General features: G+C 37.4%; 1 protein-coding gene across 10 annotated transcripts in view; it reads left to right on the top strand.

Moving 5' to 3' along the window:
- Positions 1-25,967, top strand: part of Alh (Alhambra) — a 338,473-nt gene extending 312,506 nt beyond the window's left edge. For 9 of the 10 annotated variants that reach the window (XM_067150502.2, XM_067150504.2, XM_067150512.2 and 6 more), the window contains 2 exons: positions 7,845-7,949; positions 23,633-25,967. In XM_067150502.2, coding sequence (XP_067006603.2) covers positions 7,845-7,916 — 72 coding nt within the window. In that variant the 3' untranslated portion in view covers positions 7,917-7,949; positions 23,633-25,967. The remainder of the gene's footprint in view (positions 1-7,844; positions 7,950-23,632) is intronic. The other variant, XM_067150503.2, reaches the window with a different exon arrangement.
- The last annotated feature ends 562 nt before the right edge of the window (positions 25,968-26,529 follow it).

The following is a 26,529-nucleotide window of genomic DNA, read 5'->3' on the forward strand; positions in this document are numbered from 1 at the left end:
CAATCCTTTCTTTATGTATATTACTCATGTCTCAATCTAGCTTTCATCCATGAACCTCGAGAAGTTTATCTTTATCTATTCCTTTGGTATCCAAAGTGGGCAACTATGTGGAATGTTCATTATAGTCAAACACCCAAGCATAATCTATGGAGCAAATGTATACATTTTTTCATTTGGTCTCGACAGTTTTACAGAAGCAGCAGTGAGTTGAAAAGAGCCCCTTGTATTCTTAAACCCTTACGGAATCCAAACTGTTGATCACTTGTGTCTGTTTTACACTTCTTATGTATTCTGTTATGGATAAGTTTTCAACACAGTTTGTAAACTTTACTTGTGAGGCCAATCAGTCAGAAATGGTTACATTTCTTGGCATTGTGGTTTTTTTGCGACCTTGTGCATCAGTTGCACTATTTATAAAGGCCCGTGGGAGATTCTTGTAGTTCCCACATAGAGATTATTCTGAATGCCTGGTCAATTGTTAATCGAGGTTCCAATTTCTTTTAGGAGCTTCCTTATCGTAAGCCTCAACAGTTCACCAGAGCTATTGTTTTGCTTGCTGCTGGCCCCATCCACATTGTTGCCGTTGCAATGCAATTGTCTTATGTTTACATTATTGCCAGCCGTCCCACACTCGCCCTTCATTGTCATGTTTCCTTGATAAAGCTGCTCGTTCATTCAGGAGGCCACTGAATTCTACAGACAGCATCATTAATCCAGGTGATAATGGTGTTGGGACCTTCCCACAATGGCTGGAGCTTCGGTAAATTCCCATTTATCTGTACAGATCGATATAGCCACAATCAGTCACTGGAATCCTGCCCTATTTCATCTGCTTGTCATACCGAACCTTCATCCGGTCGCTTCTTACATTCAGGTATCGTCAGGCATATTTGTAGATGCCGTTGAGCTGCTCCACCAGTTCCCACGTGTAGTCTGCCATCTCTGAACATTAAGTCACATGTTAAACGTAGCTCTCTTCCAAAGCCAATGTTGGCAGGTGTTATGCCTGCTGTCTCACGAGTGTATGCATGGTTGACAATCAGGAAGTAAAGTATTGTATCATCCCAATCCCTCTGATGCGCCAACACCATCTTCCTGAGATGCTCCTCGACTGTCTTAATGAACCACTCTATTGTGCCATCCAATTGCGGGTGAAGAGGTGTCATTCATTTGAGTCTTTCATTCACTGAGATTCTACAGAACATTCTTCATCAATGTTGACTCGAAGTTGCTGCCCTGGTCGCTTTGCAGATCCCCTCGTAACGCCAGAGAAGTTGCAGATATTCTTCACCAGAGTTTTGGCTACTGTGGATGCTTTGTGATTGTTGATGGCATAGACCAGAGGCCACTTGATGAAAGTTAGTGGCTAGATGCAGGTAGCAATTTCTGGTGTCCGATTTTGGCAATGGTTCTGCGAATGCGATGGTTATCCTCTCGAAGGATGCTCTGATACTGTATGAGGGACCTCGCCTCACTGCACAAGTGCATTTGACACCATGTTTTGATGACTTGCCTCAGATGTACCCAGTATTAGCATTTTCAGACCTCTATCCAAGGTCTTGTTGACCCCAGGATCATCTAAAGTGCAGCTCAATCACCAGCTGGGCGACCTTCTCCTTGCTGTTGTCCAATTCCTATATATGCTTCAAAAGACTGTTGTTGACCTCTAGGGACTTCCACTGAGCCCATTATTCCATGTACGTTGGGGTACACTTGGCCATGTCCTTACATGCTTGTCGCTGTCCTGATTCAACTACTCTCAGGGTCCTCCTAATGTCCTCGTCCACGAGCTACTTCTTCCTCGGGGCAATGAAATGCTACAGTTCTCACCGCTTTATCTGCCTTACTCTCAGTCTCGTGACAATGGTAGCAGTTTTCAGGGCATGTAGCTAATAGTATGGGTGGGGGCAGTAGAAAACATCCACAGTATCCCCTGTCTGTTGCAAGGGACACTTAGAGTTTTTGGCTTGGCAACCACAGTCCGTTTAGCTGAGTCTGGTATTGCTTCCGCTTGCTTGTGCTGTACTCCTCACTTTCATCTTTCCTATCCGACCTCCCTTGGTCAACTCTTGCCCTCTTTCGACCCTGAGTGTATTAGGTTAGCAACGGTTAGGGAGTCTCTCATTTTCATGCCCTTCGTAGCCCTTCCCATTCTTTTGTCTGTACCTTTAGTCTTTGAAGTATCGGGCAAGTTGGCCGTATGGTTAGGAGCGCGTAGCTGTGAGCTCGCATCCGGGAGATAGTGGGTTCAAACCTCACTGTCGGCAGCCCTGAGGAGGGTTTTCCGTGGCTTCCCATTTTCACACCAGGCAAATGCTGGGACTGTACCTTAATTAAGGCCACTGCTGTTCCTTCCGATTCCTAGGCCTTTCTTGTCCCATCGTTGCAATAAAACGTATCTGTGTTGGTTCGACATTAGCAACTAGAAAAAGAAAAAAAGTCTTTGAAGTGCCGGACCTCTTCCTGTTTCTTTTTATTAGTGTTAGTGATGGTCGCCCAGTTGTACTTCTCCTACCGAGTGAGCTGGTCGTGCAGTTAGAAGCGCTCAGCTGTGAGCTTGCACTCGGGAGATAGTGGGTTCCATTCCCTCTGTTGGCAGCCCTGAAAATGGTTTTCTGTGGTTTTCCGTTTTCACACCAGGCAAATGTAGAGGCTGTACCTGTATTAAGGCCGTGGTCCTTCCTTCCCACTCCTAGTTCTGTAGTATCCCATCATTGCGACAAGGCCTATCTGTGTCGGTGTAACATGAAGCAAAATTATAATTTTAAAAAAACTTAAAACAATAATAGCCACCACAGCCACTACCATCACTGCTCTCAAGATACAGTCTCTTGGACAGGGCATCTGCATTGCAGTGTTTTAGTTTGTTCCATGACATCACATCACCGGAACACAGTTTCACACTCGCACTAGTGTCCTGGCTGGTAGTTCATTTAATGTATAAAATTTTGGAAATGAGATCGCTGAAGATTTCAGTTTACGTGCAAGTAAATGAAATGAAATGGCGTATGGCTTTTAGTGCGGGAGTGTCAGAGGACATGTTCGGCTCTCCAGGTGCGGCTCTTTTGATTTGACACCTGTAGGCGACCTGCACTTTGTGACGAGGATGAAATGATGGTGAAGATGACCCATACACCCAGCCCCCATGCCAGCGAAGTTAACCAATGATGGTTAAATTTCCCTGACCCTGCCAGGAATCCAACCCAGGACCCCTGTGACCATTTAGCTAACCATTTAGCCATGGAACTGGACTAAGTGCAAGTGATGGAGCACAATACCATCCAACATGGCTGGAAGTGGAGTCTGAGCTGAAGAACATGAGAAATGGTCACCAAGCTTTTAGAAAGATACAGGCTACAATGGTTTGGACATATGATGAGGATGGACAGAAGCAGAACAGCAAGGAATTACTTTGAGAGAGAAGTGAGAAGAAAGAGATCAATAGGGAGGCAAAGAAATCTATGGACAGACACAGTGAAATCGGAGGTCAGCAAGAGAAATGTCAAGTGGGAAGACATAGAGGACAGAAACTATATTCTGACATGAGGTGACGAGCGCCTGTACACCTCACCCAGGAAACTGGAGCTGGAAATGATGACGATTGTTACGTTCGTCCTGACTGGTTGTAAACTGTTAGTTTATTCTGACTGGCCTTAAGTTCACAGAAATCTGAAGGGCCCTATAAGCCAAACTCCATCTCGTCAGTTATTCTAGAAATATCCCGGCACAAACACGCTATCGATGAAATCCCGCTTCTGACACCAGTTGTGGTGGGTTGGCAGTGTCCTTGAAACAATAACACTACACAGAGAGTTAGTGTATTTTACAATCCACCAAATTTATTGAACTACTAATTGCAATTATACCAGTTCACTCATGTTTCAGTTTTCTGCTTGACACAGTTTTTTTTTTTTTTTTTAATTTCGTGCCCACTTGGGCAGTCACACTTCACACCGATGCTGCAGAACTCCTGTTCTCACATGGCTTCTCCCAGCATAGCATTGTTACAGAATAATTCACAAATAGCTAGCCTTGTTGAACTCTATGTAGCCGACTGATGGACTTGCTTTCAATTAGTAACTCATCACATGCATTAGTTACACTCTGTATGATGGCCTGTAGAAGATTCTAGTTGTTTCGACTTGCAGATCATTCTAGCTGCCTTGTTCATTGTTAATCAACTTCTAGCTTCTTCTAGGAACTTCCTTATCATGAGCCTTAACAATTTGTCAATGTTATTGTCTTGCTTGCTTCTCTCTCTATCCACATTATCGAGCAATTGTCTCTCACTGGCATTGTTGCCTGTCGGCCACCCTGCACTCGTCCTTCAATGTCATTATACGTCGAATCATTTTGCTATTAAGTTACAGTTGGTTTCACTTATGAGCTTTGGTATTGCAAGCCATTTGTCATCTGGACCTGCTGCTTTAGCAGTTTTTAACAGTGTCATGACCTTTTGAATGTCACAGGGCAAAATTTCCTGTTCAAGCTCTCTACACACTTATGACTGTCACTTTCATTTTCAGTTAGACCAGCTGGAAATAAGTGTATCTTCATTCACAAGCTGAGTATGTTCGCCAGTTTGAAATTTGCTATTATGAAAGTTGAACAAGTCTTGTGCTGTAGATCTGAAAATTTGACTCCTCACATTCATCCATTATTCATAAGATTCTCATATTTTCCTTCATTTGATATTTCTGAATTCCTTTACATTTCTCTTATTTGACATGGAATGACTCAGATGTGACATGAATTATTTCACATGACATTTACAATATTAGTCAAGTGTTAGGATATTTATATAAATGTTTTTGATGCTTAGAAATTATACGCTTTCACTACTCGTGTCTTTCTGACCAATATTCTTCCAAGTAATTACTTGTTTAAATAGAACACTTCAGATTCAACATGAATTTAAGCCGTGAAGCAATCTTCTATACATGAGTACATCCATGGATAAGATACTACAATTGCATCAGTTTTATTTTAGATTAGTAATCAGCTTGGTGTTCTATGTCTGAATGTTCTTCTTCACTTTGTGATCACTTTAAACATAAAAATGTCTTGTGGCACAGTGCTTGCAGTTGCTAACCCAACACATTTTTTTTTTTTTTTTGCTAGTAGCTTAATTTCGCACCGACACAGATAGGTCTTATGGGAACGATGGGATAGGAGTTGGAAGTGGCCATGACCTTAGTTAAGGTACAGCCCCACCATTTGCCTGGTGTGAAAATGGGAAACCATCTTTAGGGCTGCCGACAGTAGGATTCGAACTCACTATCTCCCAGATGCAAGCTCACAGCTGCGAGCCCCTAACTGCACTGCCAACTCGCCCGGTTTTATATAATTCAAAGGAGCAATGAAAGGTGGTCTGTTTACAGGCAAGCTGGATTTCTCACTAAGAAAGCGGAGGAACTACAGTTAGCCTTGTAGTCGAACTTCTTTCGGACCGTCATAGTTTGTCACCAGCTATCCTTTATGCAAGCAGAGAAAATTCTTTTGGTAGTCTTCTTATAGCAATTAGGTGAAATTTGATCTTTATGTTCGATATGTGACGTATTTTGACATCCTGAGAAAGGTTGAAATTTCCTTTGAGGGGAAATCAATACCTTTCAGTATTCTCAGTAATTCTGTACATCATATTCTATTCTTCCGAAGAGCTGCTGAATGTATGATCTGAGTAGAAAAGAAATTGATTACCTTTAAATGATAAAGCTGGTTATAAAAATTGCCTCCCTCTCACCTCTCCTCTAAATACTGATTCTAAGTATCTATTTTAAAGGTTGACAGTAAGTTCTTAATGTCTGTCTGGCACTGACATCTCAGTGAACAAAAGCACACTTAAAAATAGTTGAAACCTTGATGATTTTGCTAGAGTAGAATAAAGAAAAACTTTGCAGACACTGGACTTCAGTTGACAGCAGCCAGGCTGAGTGGCTCAGATGGTAGAAGTGCTGGCCTTCTGAGACCAAGTTGATGGGTTCGATTCCAGCATAGTTCAGTGGTATTTGTAGGTGCTCAAATATGTCAGCTTTGTGCTGGTATATTTACCAACACATAAAATAACTCCTGCAGGACTAATTTCTGGCACCTCGGGATCTCAGAAAACCGAAAAAGCATATTAGGGTGTTAGATTATTATTATTGTTGTTGTTGTTGTTATTATTATTATTATTATTATTATTATTATTATTATTATTATTATTATTGTTGTTGTTGTATTGTTACTGGGAAAATAGCCGAAGAATGTGCAGGAATTTCAGAAGCTGAATTAATCATGACAGAAGCACTGTCCTGTGTATTTTCAAGGTTTGACATTATAATTTGCATTTTCTATGTGATTAGAAACACTGACCATATTTGAATGCAAACAATTTGTATACAGTGAAACCTTGCTAAGACATTTCTGCAGGGGACAAGGAAAAGGAACGTGTTAAGCGAGAAAATGTACTAATGAATATACAAATAACAACTATCCAACAGGGATATGGAAACACTAGCTGCGATATTTTCTGACATGAGGACATTTTACGTCGTGTATCCACGGCTACAGTAAAAACTAAAGGCCTATTTACCATCTCTAAAGAAGAGAGGGAAGTATTAAAATGTCTGAAAAACACGAGAGAACAAATATGAAAATCTGTTCTGGTGGGGATTATACCAGATAACAAATATGAAAACATGTGCACAGGGGCCAAAAAGATTATTGAAATATTATTACAAATCACACTCTTTCTAAAACAAATGGTAGTGGAAGCCTTTTATTTTGAAGCAGTGGGTTATTAAACATTATTTTCTGGTCACACTCTTAGACAATGAATTGGAGGTTACACTCAACTGTTTGCAACTGCCAGGAATGGCTTTGGCCACCATTTGTTGATAGACTAAAACTTCGACCAAATTGAGTGTTCGAATTGAAACTTGAAGCTGCGCACTTATGCCGGTGCACTTTCTGACATATTTCAGTTTATTCTTCTAAGAAATTTCTCATTTTCCATATCCATAACTAGGCTATCACAATACAAATATGCACCAGGCTAGTCAATTTCACGCATTTATGTTCCTAATCCAGATATAGGCTACAGTATCACGCGACAAATATTCGCTACACTTCACTGTACCACTCAACACAAAATAAATTTCTACCTTCTGAATGGAATGCGAAATACAAGCATAAACAGGCTCACTCTGCTATTCAGCAATCTCGCTGCTTACCAGCAAACAAAACTGAATATTCCTGAGGCTAACGGCTTGCTCCGCGAAAGTGCAACTTATCCTGTGAAGTTCAGGAAGGCTGTTTCCCATAATCACGCAACTGTGGCAACGGCTCTTATCCGAGTTGGAAATCGCGTTTCTTTTACAAGCGATGACAAATATCATTTTCAGGGCTAGGAAAAATGTGTTCATACTAAGCGGTAATTGTGAAAATTTGTGACATGGCAAGCCTTTAGATAATGGATGGATGGAATACGGTGAGAATTGGGACTTCGAATTTATGACGTGCTAAACGGGAAAATGTGTTAATAAGTTTCACTGTATATATTTTTAGAAATATTTCCCGTTTTATTTATACAGAGTAACATACTGCTTTAGAGTTTGATAGTTGTAGTGTTACTCATCTGGCATAGTTAGTTTCTGTTTGTTCTACTGCTAGGTTGAAAATGTGTGTTCTTTTAACATCTTCCTCTGTTTGCATTGCTCTGAAACACAGTACTTTTGCTATAATGCCCCTTTAAAAAGTTGCTTCTTAGATGTTTGTAGTGAAGTTCAAGGTCTGGTGTTGTGTTGTTTATTCAGCCTCTCTATGCATATGTAATCTTTAGCGGTAGATCTCTTACTTTGCAGGCAGTGACAACAGCTCAGTCTACATCTCTATTCCCCTTTATGGAAGGCAACTCGAACTGTTCTCAACAATAATGTTCTGGAGAAGAATGATGCCAATACTTTGCTGTATGTGTTATCTGTCAGTTCAGTTTGATAACTATTCATTAAAAGAATGTTGCCTTTTTCCATTAGAGTGGGAGTATTCTTCTGTAAACTAATATTTCTGTAATATATGATGTAATACACAAACATTCAGGCCAAGAAATAATTTACAAGGAGATAATGTTACCTTATTAGATTAGAATGCTGCAGTAATGGGTTAAAAAAAATGTAATATTTCTGAGATTTTGGGTTCAGTCCTGACCAACATAGCTTGATAAAAAGGAAGATCCTTGATAATTCGTGCTGTACTTTTCAGCCTGTGAAGGAAGCTGGTGACAAAGTGACCATTAAACATTAATCGACAGTGACTCAATATAATGTAATAGACAAGAAAAATGTTCCACCGATCAATACATTTATTGTGAATGAATTATTGCACTAGTACCGGTTTCGGCCTATCTTGGCCATCATCAGCTAGCACACAAATTTACAGTTATTAGACAAAATTACAAAGATGTTACGTTAGAGCATCCGGATGTCTAATGCTCTAATGCTAATCAGCGTACTACCAATGGATTTTAATGATTGTAATGTTATGCTGAATATGTAGTAACATTTTTATTGCGTTGGTAATAAGGTTACTAAAAATATAGTGAAATTTAGCACAGGGGTATGCGTGTTCCCTGGTGTTTACATTTGTTGAACACTATTCCTTTTGAAATTGTATTACTAGAGTCCAGTATCAGACTCTTATTAAGCTACGGTATAATGTGGAAGTACAGGTCAAAAACATAATTATGACTGAAATCTACACATACAAAGAAATGTTAAAATTAATTACCTATGTAACAAAACTCTGAAATTGTAGAAAATAAAATTACTGAAAATGTAACCTGGATGCAAAGGTTAAGATTCAGGTTATGTATCTTATCAAGTAATCTCTACCACACAGTATAATTTTGTTTTTTGTCTAATACTACAGTGTTTATGAGAATGCGCGTTTCGGCGAAAGTAAAGTTTATATTCATAATTAATGCCATTGTACGCAGTGTAGGATCATTAATTTGATTATTAATTGAATATGGCCACCTTTGTGGTGTAGTGGTTAGTGTGATTATCTCCCACCCCTGGAGGCCCGGGTTCGATTTCCGGCTCTGCCACGAAATTTGAAAAAGTGGTTCCGAGGGCTGGAACGGGGTCCACTCAGCCTCGTGATGTCATCTGAGTGGAGATGGGTTCGATTCCCACCTCAGCCATTCTGGAAGAGGTTTTCCATTGTTTCCCACTTCTCCTCCAGGCAAATGCCGGGATGGTTCCTAACTTAAGGCCACAGCCGCTTCCTTCCCTCTTCCTTCCCATCTTCCCATCCCCCACACCAGGCCCCTGTTCAGCATAGCAAGTGAGGCCACCTGGGCAAGGTACTGGTCCTCCCCAGTTGTATTCCCTAACCCAATGTCCCACGCTCAAGGACACTGCCTTTGAGGTGGTAGAGTTGGCATCCCTTGCTAAGTCCGAGCGAAAAACCCACGCGGGAGGGTAAACGGGTTAAGAAACAAGAAATTTAATAAGTTGTGAGTTTCTTTTTTCCAAGACTTTATTGGAATAGTAACTGGCAAGAATTTTTCTCATTTTAGCATAAATACTTATTAGCAAGTTGTTAGGAAATCAAAGAAATATAACTTAAACGTCCTCATTCAATGGACGAATCACTATGAACAACGCCGTATACCTTTATTCCATATGTGCGTCGCAGATAGATTTGGAATAGAACCCAAACTTTTGACTTGCACTCTTAATGATTAGGAAATGTATACTATCACCTCTAATACCCTACCGACTAACATTTAGGAGATAAAAAAAAATGTTGGACTATTGGGACTTGAATCCACTGCTTGGCAGCATCAAGCGATGTTGCCGCAATGACTACAGCTACCTAGGAAGCTTGCAGTTGAACTGCTTGTGTGCAACTCATATGGTCAGTAGTAACAACTTGCTACCTTGCAAAATCTTCAAAAAATCTGTGATAACTGGACAGGAAGCATGAAACCTTTTATAAATATATACATAGATTACGTTATAACAACTTATTTTTTGTATAGCATCATGCAGATATAGATTCATCTTGATGTGAAGCCATCTTGATTTTTACTGTAGTGTCCCTCATAGGAGCAAAGTCCCAGATAAGAGCGTTAACTGCCTCTCCAACTTCGGCATAGCTAAATTTGAGAATATTCTCCCAGATTGCACATAAACTAAAGTCGTAGTATGCGTTTTCAACCGGACTTCCAGATAAATGTGCAAACTGCCACATAAATTTAAACCGCACTTTTATCTGGCTGTTGTAGTACAGGCCCTAAAGGTAGGTTGGTCGTGCATGTTGAATAGCATCTTGGGTATAATTGTATATTTACAAGGTAATCAGTTAATTTCTTTGGTACCCTCTTTACACTGTATGGTGGAAGTCAGCTCAAGACCTGAGTAAAGTATTCTTCAGCCTGTGAGCACTTCACCGTCTTGGTTCTACTCGTCGCAACCAACTTATTATTGAAGTTGAGCGATAATGCTTCGTTCTCAAATGGTGTAGCATCAAAAGAAATTGCTTTCTTTCACATTGTTTTACTTGGATTAAATACCATTTCTGTTTATTCCTTTATTGTTGTAGAACAATTACGACAATTATAAGATGATGCTCTCGAGCAACGAATGTCGGTGGTAGTTTCTCACTGTTCAACAAACTGAAAACCAACCTGTGAATTCTATTACAAATACAGTGTCTTTCCAGGAAGTAGTAAATTGTAGTCTTGTCATTTGGAAATTAAAAACGAATACATGATCGTTTTAAGACTACAAATTCCCTGCAGGTAGAGGGCAGTAACAAATATAAAGATTATTGTATTTCATTTATTTATTTATTTATTTATTTATTTATTTACATAGTTTAGCCCACATTGGAGCACTTAAATCAAACCCAAATACATTTACGTTAACAAAGAATTAACTGAAGATTTAGCTTGCATCATCTTCTTCCTTTCCCAAAACCTCTTCATTCTGGCTGACCTGGCTGCCCTTTCTTCATCAGATATGACATATTGTTTGTGTTGTATAGTTTTTAATGACAATCTTATTTGTTTGTTCTTGAGAATCCTTTTTTCTTCTCTATTTTCAATTTGCTTCATTGTAATATTCAGCTCTTCTAAATCATTCTGAACTTCTTTAAACCAAATATTTTTTGTTTTACTTTTCCAAAAGTAATTAAATAGTTGTTTTATTATCCTATTATCATTTAATCTAGAAAGATGACAGAAAAAGGCAATTCTTCTTTTTCTCATTGTATCTATTATAGATTCACTTTCCCTATAAACCACTGCATTAGGCAATAATCTCCATTGTCCATCCACCTGATGTTTTTTATTAATGATTGTTCTGAGTATCCTTCTGTCAACCTTTTGCAATGTATCAGTTGTTGCTTTGGTGTTCAATTTAAATAGTGTTTCACAAGCATAAGTCGCTTCAGGTTTAATGATGGAACAGTAATGTTGAAGTTTAGCATTTATTGAAAGAGATTTTTTCTTGTACGTTGGCCATGTCCGTAGTGCTTTTTTTAACTTAAATGTTCTGCTTTCTATTGATGATTTTTCATTGGTGTTCCAAGTTATAATTTCACCAAGATATTTAAACTTATTCACAATTTTAATTTGTTTGGTATTGGCTAAAGTAATTGTTGGTGCTGTAACAGGGAAGGTTGGCATTATTTCTGTTTTTTCATATGAAATTTGCAATCCAACTTTTCTTGCTATGTTATCAAGTTCTTCTATTTGAAATTTAGCTTCTTCCATATCATTAGCAAGTAGTGCAAAATCATCAGCAAATGCTAAACAATTGAGTCTTATTTTTCTGCCAATCTTGATGTTAGGTTGACACATCTTATTCCATTCCCGCATGATTTTTTCCAACACACATTTAAACAATAATGGTGAAAGTCCATCGCCGAAGTCCAGTATTAATGTCAAATGGCTTTGAGAGTTCATTTCTAAATCTGACTTTAGATTTAGTGTTCTTAAGGGTAATTCCAATAAGGCGAATAAGTTTTGGATGTAAACCAAATTCTTTTAGGATATTCAATAATGACTCACGATTTCTGCCTTTTTAAAATCAACGAAAGTGATAAGTAACTTTTTGTTTCTAACCCTATGATGCTTCATAATCCACTTTAAACTGATAATTTGATCTGGACAACTTCTCCCTGGATGAAAGCCTCCTTGGTATTCTCCAAGTTCACAGTCAAGTTGTCCTTGAATTCTCATGTATAATAACTTCGAAAAAATTTTGTAAGTGATATCCAGCAATGATATCCCCCGATAATTGTTGGGATCTGATCTATCACCTTTTTTATGTAAAGGGTGTATTATCACCATATTCCACTCTTCGGACATTTTTTCAGTATTCCAAATGTCTATGAGGTATTTATGTAAATTCTGAATGGTTTGTGTATTAGCATTCTTCCATATTTCTGCAGTTAGTTGATTCTCCCCTGGAGCTTTGTAATTTTTAAGTGAATGGATGGCTTTCAACACTTCATTGTAATCTGTTGGTATAACTTTTTCTATTGGTGTTTTATTTTTTGAATGAAGGTCATACTCTAGGTATTGTGTTGGTTCTTCGCTATTAAGTAATTCTTGAAAGTATTGAGCTAAAATTTCTGCATTCTCTTGGTTACTATGTGCCAGTTTTCCATTTGTATTTCTCATCATAAGTGTTGGTGGAGTAGGCATATAGTTTGATTGGTATTGTCGAAACGTTTTATAAAAATCCCTCGTCTTATGTTGTATGAATGCTTCGTCTATGGCGTTTAATGATTCTTTGTGATAATTTCTCTTAACCCTTCTGATTTCTTTGGCTGTTTGTTTTCTTTTCTAGCATTATTTAGTTCTTCACGGGACTTTTCTGTTCTCTTTTGTTGATCATTCAACCTTGCTTTGTGCCTGTTTTGAATCGCTGTGTCACACTCCACATTCCATCAAGCATGTTTCTTTCGTTTTTTAACAGGAGCAATTTCTTCAGCTATGGTTTTTAATTTTTCAATTACCGTCCCCAAATTGTCGCTTAGAGGAGTTTTAGACCTTTCAAAATACAGTTTATTATTAATTAAATAACTAGGGTCATACTTCTTCCTCCTATTGGATTTGGATATTTTGTTCTTCTTTTTTGGCACTAATTTTATTTTAATCTTGGAAATATAGTGATCTGAATCTATGTCTACCCCACGGAGTACTTTCACATTATAAATTTCTTTGTGATAATTCTTGTCCATGGCCACATGGTCAATCTGGAACTCCCCCAATTTAATATTAGGGCATTTCCAAGTCATTAATATTTCATTTATTAATATGTTTTTTTATTTTTTTTTTTGAGTGTGATAAAGATTTTGTTAGACAGGTGCATCCTGTACCCTTACTGTGTTAAGGTCCTTCCTCTATGGCGAGTGCGTAGTTCGCACTGAGCTGGCACAGTGACGAACAGAAGCTTTCTCTCCCATAAATATGGCATGCAGCTTAGTTGAGTTCCCTTATCGCTTTGATTGCTCATTTACATAATTCAGATACTTTCGTAAAATTAAAATGAAGTGTTCAGCAACTTTTAGTGGGGAACATGTTAGAAACAATCACGACATATATTAACAACCACAGGACAGCATATACAGGGTCTCTCTTATAAACCCAGACTGAACACACGATGTTTGTACTCTGCACTACTACAGCTGCCTCAGACGTTGTGCGGCCCCCCTCCTTTAAGCGTATATAGAATCTTATATGAAATCTTCCCTTCTAAGAGATGCTGGAAGTGTCGTCCTTCCTGGGTTGTAGAGGCATTGTATCTGGTAACCACATTCTGGCTGATGCGAATGAGTTCTGCCACTGTAATGTTTCTGATTTCATTCGTAATGTTTTCTTTCCATTCATCCAATGTGATGATTTGTTCGATACACTTTTTCTTTCAGTTTACCACACAAGTAAAAATCATATATGGTTAGATCTGGAAAACAGGGGGGGAAATAGACAGCATTGATCACTGTCTGCAGACACTTCCGAGTTTATAAGAATAGAATCTTCTGCTGTATGAGCAGGGGCCGAATCTTGTCGAAACCACCCGTGTGATTTTTCTTCTTCCTTTAATTGATGGAAGAACGGCGTCAAAAATGTCATCTTGGTACCTCTCTGCATTTACTGTCGTCTAAAAAAAAAAAAATAGGCCCAGTTATTCGTCTTGCACTAAAAGCACACCAAACACCAATCTTCCTACTATAATGAGAGACTTCATAAACACCATTAGGATTTTCTGCACACCAGTAAGGAGAGTCATGACTAGGGAGCGGATTTTTATGTAATTACATATTTTTTTTTGCATAAGTTTTAACGCAAGTTACGAAGTTCATTATTCCTATTGTGCATCCCCAAGTGTAAAAACTGAATCTTATTTTACATAAAAACACATATTTTCACATTTTTATGTAAATACTTATTTTAAGAAAATCTATAATAAGCACATAAATCGGCAATATTTGTTGATTAATAAAATTTAAAATGCTTCTGTGTTATAAAACAATGCTCATATTTTCATTTTACGATTACGGTATTGTTTTTAACAGTGTATTTAACATCATGTATCTGAATGTTTCGGCTATTTATGGACTTCCCTCCATAAGTTCTAAAACTTGCTGGTCACTGGCTACGTCGTCACTTTAGACAGCGATTTGATTTGCTGTACAAGATGTTTCTTTGCATGATGTCATTCCAACTCTTTATGAGTCAGCCCTCTCGGGTTTTGTTTATAGAATATCAGCGAAAGGCAATCACGGAGAGATAAGGTGACGTAATTCCGTTACGACATGGGAGACTCGGAAGAATATTGCCCCACCATTAGGTATTGGAATTTCATCACTCCTAAGAGTAAGGTTAGCTTGTTCGAGTCCATATATCATTCCCGTGGTCGTGTGATTTTGTATGGATTTATAAGAAATATTTCCTTCAGTTTCCACTGCTATTGTTTTTATTGAAACAGTGATTCACCGTAAATGCATGTGTCGTAACCTGCAAAATAATGCCAGGAGAGAAGTCGAATACAAGGTCGCGTCTTCAAGAATATGTGGTGGAATTTAAAAGCATTTTCACTACCGATGGAAAAGTATTATTTTGCCAACCATGTGGTAAAACAGTACGTGCAGATCAACGTTCTCAAGTAATCCAGCATTTGTCTGGAAATAAGCATACTGCGGCTGCTTCGCGTGTGCGTTCGCGACAATTACTAATAGATGAGCCAGCTACTTCAAATGCAGGCCCGTCTAAATATTCCCAGTATTATTTAGATGTGTGCAGAGCATTTGTTTGCGCCAACATTCCTCTTGGTAAAATAAATACTCCGGGACTGAGAAATTTCCTAACAAAGTACATTAATTTTGAGCCTCCAGACGAATCCACATTACGGAAAAACTATCTCCCAAAATGTTACGAAGAAACTTTACAGAGATAGCAGTATGTGATAGCGACAAACTGTGGGTGAGCATTGACGAAACCACTGATTCAAGTGGCAGAAAAGTAGGAAATGTTGTAGTTGGTGTGTTGAAGAATGACAAAACTGCTTGGGAACATTCTTATTTGCTAGCGTGTAAAGAAATGCTTGCTGCAAACCATTTCACTGTAGCTAGGTTATTCAATGAAGCCATGCACTTACTTTGGCCAAAAGGTATAAAATACGACCATGTATTGCTTTTCCTTACTGACAGTGCAGCTTACATGAAAAAGGCAGCTGAAGGCCTTTCTGTGAGCTTTCCAAAAATGATACACATAACTTGCGTTGTTCATGCTCTACACAGGTTATGTGAAACTGTGCGGGCTCAGTATCCTCAAGTGGATAAATTAGTGTGTAATGGCAAAAAAGTCTTCGTAAAAGCACCCTCAAGAATCAATCTCTTTCAAGAGAAAAACCTGGATCTTGCACTTCCTCCTCTGCCTATTGTTACGCGGTGGGGTACCTGGCTTAGCACTGTGGTATACTACGCAGACAATTTCGAAAGTTTTGCATCCATTGTGAACGTGCTAGATAAAAACGACGCGTCGTCAATTGAGATTCTTCAAGATATACTAAAAGACAGCTCTTTGAAAAATGATTTGGTGTTTATATCTGCCAATCTAAGCTTCTTGTGTAAAACTATAGACATACTTGAAAAATCCACTAACCTGTTGTCCGAAACAGTGAAGGAAGTGCACGCTGTTGAAAATAAATTAGATTCACTCCCGGCTTCGCAGGTACAGGGACTGTTAAAGGTCAAATATCAAAATTTGTTCAGGAAAAACAGAGGATTTCAAACAATGTGCCAAATTTCTAATGTATTAGAGGGTGCTCATGTTGGCGAAATTGATGGCGTTATTGTTGGTGACGTTCCTCTCTTTAACTATGCTCGTCTGACTTCCTGTGATGTGGAGCGATCGTTTTCGCAGTATAAGGCGTTCGTTAGAGATAATCGGCATGCATTTGTGATGAACAATTTGGAGATGACCTTTGTTGTTCACTGTAATTCTGAGACTACTTCTAGCAACTAATATGCCAGCATGTGATGGGTGAGTACGAACTGGTACTATTTTTTCAAAGATGATAGGTTGCTTTTGCCATATTTAAACAAAACATTACCTTCAGAAAATAAAAATAACCATTCATAATATCTACTCTGGCATATCAAAAATTAATATACCATACAGCATGTTTCCATACACAGACACCATTTTGCCTTAAGGAGCACGTTTGGTAGCACCATATTCTAATACAAAACATTATATTTATTTACTTCTTGAGTAGTTATGTGATATTTAAAGGAAAATAATTTCAATTTTTTTATCACCTATTTTAAAGTTTTTCAGCACATAAAAAGTAAATATTTTTCACATTTTTAGCACATAAAAATCCGCTCCCTAGTCATGACTGTTCACACGACCATTAAGATGAAACCAGAACTTTTACAATACAAAAATATGGTGGTGCAATGATAACTGTCTCACCATGTTAACAGCTGAAGTCGAACACGTGCAGGCTGCTTACAAGGTCAAGAAATATGCATGCACCTCCCATACTGCAGCTGCCGTAGCCCAGAGTACAAACACCGTGCGTTCGGTCTGGGTTTATAAGAGAGACCCTGTAGAATATATTACCACAAGAAAACATACAAATTCCCTTAACCCATTCCAGTCTGGGCCTTAATATCCCTAACAAACGTTCTGGACTGGGCATTTTTAAGGATATTTAAAATATTATATCTCTGTACCTGTAGGAGATATTGGCATGATTCTTTTTTCTTTGTGCTTGTTTGAGCATCTAATTTTCAAAAGTGCTCTTTGTATCATGTCAACTATCACTTGAGATTTTAAAATTGTTTATATATTATACCATGTTTTGCGAATTGAGGAAAGGTCTGACGGATAATGAAGCAAGTACATTTTTCTGAAATACAGTGATATTTACCCTATTTCGCTAATATAAAATGTGCATTGCAATTACAAAACAACAACGATAATAAGTACGATATAAAAATAATAATTTTTCAATAATAATAATAATAATAGTAATAATTACAATAATGAAAATGGGTGCTCTTACAAAATTTTATTTTAATTGATAAATGTTGAAAGTTACTCAAATGTAAAAATATTGTTCCACATACCACAAAAGACTTCTGAGGAAGAGAAAATACAGTCTTCTAAACAGACAACTTTACGAATATGTAGACAATCTTACGTATTCACGCAAATATGAACTACGCGGGAATATGAGCTAGGCCGTAAAACGAACTCCAATCATAATGAAATGCAAGAAGTTGTTTCGAATTCATATGTCAATAATATGTTCATTTGCGCATAAACTTACAATATATCATAAAATATCGACAATATCACTTTCGTCAAGCACATGTTTGCCGCGAGAAGCCATGTCTTAGAGCTCACTGAGTGACAACATCTACTGATGCATGCTGTTCAAATATATTGTAAATTCTCTGACTTAGACATATAATACTGCCATCTGCTTAAATACTCTCGTAAGTAATACATTAGGAAACACGATGTAACCACCAGAATGCGTGCATAGCTCGTTCTCGATTCTTAGCGAATTGTCAAACCTTACTACGGGCTATGCCCGCAGCACGTCCTGAACGTAATTTCGGCTGCTGCAAGCTATGCTCGCAGTTAGACCGGAAAGAGATAAGAATAAATATAATTTGTACTGAGAGTTATTCCAAATAACTCTTAAAAGAGAAAGCACAGCCAAAATGGTTGCCGACATCCAGAATGGATAGGCGCAAGGAAAAGAAGTATCAATGGGAATCATTTATCCACCAATTAAAAGCTTGTAACATCCTCAAGAGATCGAATAATGAATACATAAAAGCAGTCTAAGGCCTGAAGAATGTGAAATATGTATTCAACAACGGGGCATTAGCAATTGGTCTCAAAATCCAAAGATAAAAAACTCGTAAGGTTATCAGAACTGTACTTTAAACAGAGGCGTACAAAAATTGGTGTTAGTTAAGAACTCGTGGCAGAGGCATAGTTTATATGAGGAGTGTTTGAAAGCCAACAGCTAGATTGACTCGAGAGAAGGGCTGAGCAGCTCTGATTGCAATGCCATTTAAACTACGTGTGATGTTGCCTTTGTGAGAACTTTCCATGGAATAAAACATGACAATACCCGTGGCAGACACTGCAAAGAGAATGAAACACTTGCACATATCCTTTCCTTTTATCAACACAGAGAACTCCTCTGAAACACAAGACATCATCTCATAAGATAAAAAATAGTGTTAGTCCTGACCGAGTGGAGTTACGAGGTGTATGAAAAGGTTCTCTGTGTTACTCAAAACTGATGTACACACAGAGTTGACATAATGGTAATAGAAAGGAGAATTAGGACCAATTTCATCATCAGTCCCATGGTCTGCTTTGAAATGGACAAACAACAACCACCATTATCTGTCTATACTGAGAAAAAGAACATCTTTGAACCCAAGGTGGGCTGTTTTAAGACCAAAACCTCCAAACTGTTACTGTAAGGGGAATTTTGTGGCTGTTTCAGTCTAAGAACAAAATTAAGACAAGAAATTGTGCTACTGGCTCTAAAAGGCTCTTTTCAGTTTTTGAGAAATCATCTGTATAATGCTCATTAAACATAATTCATTTCAAGGTACGATATTTACAATTTAAATTTACACATTTTGTATGGTTTGCAATCTGTTGTATGGGTTTAAGCGAGTTACAGTTCTTCAGTTTTATTGATTGGGTGGAAATCTTCAAATCTTTATATATTGTGAACATATTGCTTAGTTGAACAGCTCGCCTTCTTTTTTTCCCAAGTCTTCCCAGCCCAAACTTTGCAACATTTTTGTAACACAACTCTTTTGTTGGTGATCACCCCGAACAAATCGAGCTGCTTTTCTTTGATTTTTTGCAGTTCTTGAATCAAGTATTCCTGGTGAGGGTCCCATACACAGGAACCATACTCTAATTGTGGTCTTACCAGAGACTTATGTGCCCTCTCCTTTACATCCTTAAAATGACCCCCAAATACCCTCATAACCATGTGAAGAGATCTGTGACATTTACTTACAATCCTGTTTATGTGATTACTCCAATGAAGATCTTTCCTCATATTAAGTGGAAGTAATTGCAATAATGTGCTTAGGACCACATGGAGGATTTAATGGATGGTAAGAAAGGACAAAAATAAGGAGAATATATTAAAAAGGACTTATAAAAAAATTACGATTATCATTTAAGGCTTTATGGTTCCAGACCATGATATTTCCTAATACAAAGATTATCAGGGGTGGTGGTCTTTCTTTTTCTTTTCCAATAACACATCAAATACTCTCATGAAAGGAATTTAATGACCCAACAGGGTTATCACTTAAGAAAATAATTCTTCGACCAGTTTACAATAAAATAGTATAATGTGAAGAACATGGAAGATTGCAGGAAAGACTAGAATGTTATCACAGTATATAATGAATAATGCCGTCCGACTCGTTGGCTGAATGGTCAGCGTACTGGCCTTCGGTTCAGAGGGTCCCGGGTTCGATTCCCGGCCGGGTCGGGGATTTTAACCTTAATTGGTTAATTCCAATGGCCCGGGGGCAGGGTGTTCGTGCTGTCCCCAACATCCCTGCAACTCACACACCACACATAACACTATCCTCCACCACAGTAACACGCAGTTACCTACAAATGGCAGATGCCGCCCACCCTCATCGGAGGGTCTGCCTTACAAGGGCTGCACTCGGCTAAAAATAGCCACACGAAATAAAAAATAAAATAAAAATGAATAATGCCAAATTTGTTTGGCCCCTGTACACCATTGTTGATAAAGCTACGAAGTCCATGTGCAAATAATGACAGTAGAAGTCTGCTGTATCGAGTACGGCATATAGCAAGAACTTTGTTGTAACGACAGCCATTTTCTGTCCCTTGAAAATTCCTATACTAAATTGTGTATTATCCTTCAGTTACAGCGAGAACCCTATCACTGATGCATCCATTATTACGAGCGATTAAGTGTGTATGACTTTTCTGTCATTATTTGTGGACTACAGCGATTATATTGATTGTGTTATTATTTATAAATTTCATTTTCTGTATTGACAGATTCAAAGTATAGATAAGAAATGTGTTTTTCCACCATTCAATACACAATTTATTTTTATAGATTAAACTAGTACCGGTTTCGGCTCTTTAACAGCCATCATCAGCTAGTACATGATTTGTTTTAGCCATTAGACAATTCACAAGTTGTTATTGTATTAGGCATCCGGATGTCTAATGGGGGATGGAAATGTGTACAATAGCATATAATTAAAATATCAGTAGTCAGGGTAAAAAGTTACAAATTAGAACATGAATATGTAAAACATATTAAAACACGCAGGCCACAATATATAACATTTAAAAAGTTTCAACATATTAAAATGGTACGTATAGGTAGACACTTGTTAAGATTTTCAATTCATGCTACATAGATTCCATTCTTCTGTCCTCTGTGCAGTTCCTTTACTTCTAAGTTATGTTGATTTTAGCTGCGTAAGGTAATCTTCGAGAACATTCTGAAACTGGTGTACGTCTTATTGATATGGGTCTTTGTCATGAAGAAATTTTGTTGTGTTATATATCCCAACTTGTGATATACTATGGCAAGTTTCAATATAGCAAACAGCAGGTCTCGAGCTTGTATTTAGAAGTAGTTGGTGGCAACACCTCTCTCGTCTACGTTTGTTGTTGTAGTCTGTAAAGATAAGGTGATATAAGTATGTCGGTAGTGTGTGTATGAAGGAATGCCTAGTGTGTGTATGGAAAGGGTACTTACTATAGTTGTTGTGGAAGTCTTGTGCCTATGTGTTTGAAGGCTTGTTGTGTTCTACTGCGAGTGCGTCTGGGGCTCATATTAGCTGTGGAGGGGAATGTAGGTGGAGGGGAAGAAGGAGTGGCCGTAGGAGAAGTAGGGGCGGGGTCAGGCTTGTGATTCGTTGGTTTGTTAGAGCGTGTGTTTACTATTTTGAGGTAATCATTTGCGTATTATTGCAGAAAAAGAAATTGGCAGCTGAAGCCTTATATTTCGTACCAGTGGGTTAAACATTGTTTTCTGGTCACACTCTTCGACCATAAATTATTTGGGGGTTAAATTCGGCCATGTGCGATAGAAATGACTTTGACTGACTGACTGTCGTCTTAAATACGACAACATTTCGATCGACTCGAGTCGAAACTCAAAGGTGCAAGTTTCAGCATACGCGCCACAGTTCAAAGATGTGGGTGCCTGTCCACTTCCTGGATTTTGTCTTCATTAGTAAGTGATTTCACAACTTTTTCAGTATATATAATGGGGCTACCACCAAGATAAATTTAGTATGCACTATGCTAGTCACCTTCACATGATTATCTCCTCAATCTTTACGTAGTCTATCATGCGACAAATATTTGCTACCCTTCACTGTAATACCAATGTAAATGGTCCGTTATTGGACATTATAAATTTTCCAGCTAACTCATTCCTGGTTACCAGCATTTTGCCCTCGTGTGCTAGGTTGGACTCATCAGTTGGTACCTAGCACACCTACCAAGACACTGGCTAGTGCATATCTTGGAGGCCACTGCATAGGCTACTTGGAACCACCGGCAGTGCCAATGCACTACGAGAGACTTTGTCTACCAAAAATTGATGCCTGCTTGGCTATCAGATGTTATAGATGTTGATTCCCATAGGGAATCCGAAATATTTGTCCCGAATGAGTAAATTTATAATATCGATATAAATAGTCCGTTATTGGAGCTGGCTTTGGCACAGATCTCACTAAGGGGTTGTTACACTTGGACAAGATAGTGTATTTCTTCATTTCTTATTTTGTCCCTCCTCGTTTTCTGAAGTTCTTAAGAACTTCATTTCCACTGCTTGTAGTTTGCTGATATTTCTTTTTGTTTGGATGCAGGTTTCTAGACTGTATGTGGTAACTGGTACAAAGAAGCTTCTGTAGAGTATTAATTTTGATATTAATGAAACTTGCTTAACCCAAAGAAGAGTTTTCTCATAAGGTGATAAAACTGTGCTCCATTCTGTACTCTACTAGTGATATCTGAAGATGATAGGCCATGTGTTGTTACTACAATGCCTGTGCATATTATTATGAGATTCTTCAAGGAGTGAAACTTGCTGTAGATTATTTTAATTCACAAGATTCACGGGCTATTTATGTCACTCAAGAATTTATTTTAAGAGATGACATGCAAGGAAGACTGGCGTAGATAAAAGTGAATTTTGGCTCCTTGCTGTCAACTTTCGCGCGCTTTCTTATTAAACATTATTGCAACAGTTGGAACATTGGAGAAAGCCTTGAAGCATTGACAAGTGTTCATGGTGAAGTTATCATTGTGGTGTGTGTGAAAGTAAAATGTATTCTTGAGAAAACCTCGAACTATGAAACCATGTGCTCTTAACAAACAGTTTTCTTGCCGGGGGGGAGGGGGGTATTTTTTATCATGTCTAGCATTGGAGAGGAACTAACACCAAGTTACTTAGGACATTTCAGGTATACCTCTCGCATCGGTAGATGCTGACAGCAGCTTTTCTAAGTACTGTATAAAAACATACTGATGGACAACCAATAGTTTTTTTTATTTCTGCAAACTGAGAACCTGTGCAAAGTCACTTTCATCAATCGTAACATGAAATAAGATAACTACTGAACTCTACAGTTGCACAGTGTGGACTGTTGTTATTCATTATTGTATTAGGTTAACCAGTAATGATCTCTTTTGTCCTTTTTCAGGCATTTGCTGTTATGGAATGCTATTTCAACAATAGCATGCAATATATCCATTGATTTTTACTGGAAGAAATACATTCAGAACTGTAAATTATTATTATTATTATTATTATTATTATTATTATTATTATTATTATTATTATTGACACGTCTATAAATATAGTCAGTTCTCAGTAATTGCAGGTTTTTGGTCTCCTTTTTACTGTTCTTGAGTCATTTTAAATTAATTTTAGATCATTTTATAGGTTATTTTTGGGCTTTTATTAGGTCATCAAAATCTGTGCCTTGTTTATTACATGCATTTTTAAATCATACAATTGTTTAAATTTTCTTCTAAGAACTTATTTTCCTTTTTAAGATGGTGAGTCGACGTGATGCAGTTCCAGACCTTCACCATCAGATTCCTTCCTCGAAGCAAATGTGATTCATTGTGTTCATTATGTATGGACTGAAGAAGAAGAAGATAACATTACCTCTTTCGTACAAGAAGTTATGCATGTGTAAATACGTGGCCATTTTTTATATGTGTACATTGTACAGCGTTCATATATAGTGAGGATAGATTATGTTTATATTGTAAATAGCCATTATATGTAAATCTACAATTCAAACATTTATGTTTGCCTGTTTGATTGATAGAAAAAACGAATGTTCAAACTTCCCTGTATTGTTAATCATGTTCCAAGAAACTTAATTCTGGTCTTGTTTCATTGTGAAATACAACAATCTATCATTCCATACTTAATGTAAGTTAGGAAGAAAATTGACTGGCTAGGTGTAAAGATCAGATAAATTCATGGTTTTCATTTCTGCGAATTGAAAATTTGTTTGATTTAACTCTTGGTTGGTGTAGTCTCCAGTACATCATGCATACCACCATTTGTTGATTGGTGTGGGATTTTTCTGAATTTAATTCTGTTATTGATCTCAACTAGCGAATTGTTTGCAGATTGGATATTAATCCATTTACAGCCCATGAGCGTTTTGATGGTGAAGCCTGATACCTGATTGATAGTCATATGCTTCTTACTGGTGCAGCTACGTTTTGAATCTCAGGCTGTTGCCTGCGAGATGATTGAAAAGCTATGATTAGGATTCACACAAAAGCGGAAATTTACAAGCTTTCATGTTCTGATGATATTTTAAGAATTTCAAAATGCTTTCCTTTAACTGTCTTGTTCCTTTTGATTGTATTTAGACTGTTTCTTAGTCTGTAAGGATTAGTCTCCACCAACTTGGTCTCTTTCCACTTGATTCCAACTAATCATTTTTGATCTAAACATTCATGATCTTTTCAAGATCTCATAACTGGTAAATAAGTTTTTCATATAGTTTTCTCCTTTCACTGCAAGATTTATTTCATGAATGGAATATAACTTATGTGAATTTTAAGAATGTTACTTCTGTTAATGGGACTATCTCTCTCTTGCATTACCTTTTAACACATTCATTGCCGATGACAAGATATATATATATAGATATATATATCATTCATTGCATCTCTTCTTAAAGTTGGTAGTCTGACTGATATCATCAGTAATGTAATTTATTGTCGATGCTTGTTAATGTATCAGTTGCTTGGAAGTGGTCCAGGTTTTTTAATTATGACCGGAAGCATATACAGTGATGGCAGAATTATTGCTAAATTTTCATGGTGTGGCATAGAAGTGATGAAGGCACACATCCATCCCAGCAGAAAATACCTCATCATTCAGATAAATGTGTAAAGTCTACAATTAATGATTATAAATTAGGGGCTTTACAGGAATGAGAGTAACTATATGTAGATAGCAGATTTTGCAAAATGATATTGTCTTCATGATTGTCACTGATAAAACTGTCAATATCGCTATGTCTGAGGTTCAGTAAAGCCATGCTTTGACGGGCTGAGTGGTTCAGACAGTAGACCACCGGCCATCTCAGCTCAGGTTGGTAGCTTCAATCCTGGCTCAATTCGGTGGTATTTGAAGGTGTTGGTAGATTTACTGGAAGTTAAAAGAACTCCTACAAACAAAATTTTGACATTATAAAAGTAGCTGATGGGATCTAAAATCATTGTGGTTACTGAAAAGGCTTAAAACTTTTATATCATCACCAGAAATGACTGATTTTTCTTATGGTACTCCCTTACATGCCATGAATTGAAGGGCTCAGGAGTAAATAATGTTAAGGAACATGGCATGTTTAATAGCAACCACAAACTTATCAATGCTGTTATTCACCTGTGGTTGCTATTCCATAAAGAAAGAGTAAATAAATAGATAAATGAGTAAATAATGGTAAGGGACGTGGCAAGTTTAATAGCAACCACAGGTGAATCACAACGTTGACAAGTTTGTGGTTGCTATGTCATGTCCCTTACCATTATTTACTCCCGAGCCCCTCAATTATACAGTGTATCATGTGTGCTGATAAGTAAAAATGTCTTGTATGTGTGTGCATCATAGGTGTTTTTCACTGAAAAATTAACATTTCTTCTAATAGCCAGTACAGAACTTCAAAACAAACAAACAAAAAAAAAAAACAAATGGGGAAAGAGTATCAGGCCCTTGGATGTGGGTACTGATATCTGAATGGCAGTAATTGCATGTACTGGTATTTATTTATTTATTTATTTATTTATTTATTTATTTATTTATTTATTTATTTATTTATTTATTTATTTATTTATTTATTTATTTATTTATTTATTTATTTATCATATGGCTTTTAGCGCTGGGAGTGTCTGAGGACATGTTCAGCTCGCCTGATGCAAGTCTTAAATTAAGAACTAGTGTTAGGTTTAATGGTCCACCCAATCAATACACTTCACTTTACAAGTGAAAACACATTCAGTAATAAAATGTATTGAACATTCTTTGTTTAATTGAAAACAAATTCAATATTAAAATATATTAATCATTCTTTGTTTAATGTGTTTTAAAATTGAATGTATGTTCATTTGTAAAGTGAAGTGTATTGATTGGGTGGACCATTAAACCTAACACTAGTTCTTAATTTAAATTGTATAAATACGGATCTATGTGATGAAGTTTGTAAAAAAGTAATAATTATAATGATAATTATTATTATTATAATTATAAAATTGTGGTAATGATGCAGGTCTGTCTGTTTGATGCCCATGGGCGACCTCGATGTGGTGGGATGATGATAATGAGGCAGGGAGAGGGTGAAACCCGGTGTTGGCACATAATCAAGGCCATTCGATGATCGTTTGCCCTCACTCCATATGAATATTGTGGAGAGGTTTGTAAT

This window comes from Anabrus simplex, chromosome 6 (assembly GCF_040414725.1).
Source record: "Anabrus simplex isolate iqAnaSimp1 chromosome 6, ASM4041472v1, whole genome shotgun sequence".
In the NCBI taxonomy this organism is placed as follows: Eukaryota; Metazoa; Arthropoda; class Insecta; order Orthoptera; family Tettigoniidae; genus Anabrus; species Anabrus simplex.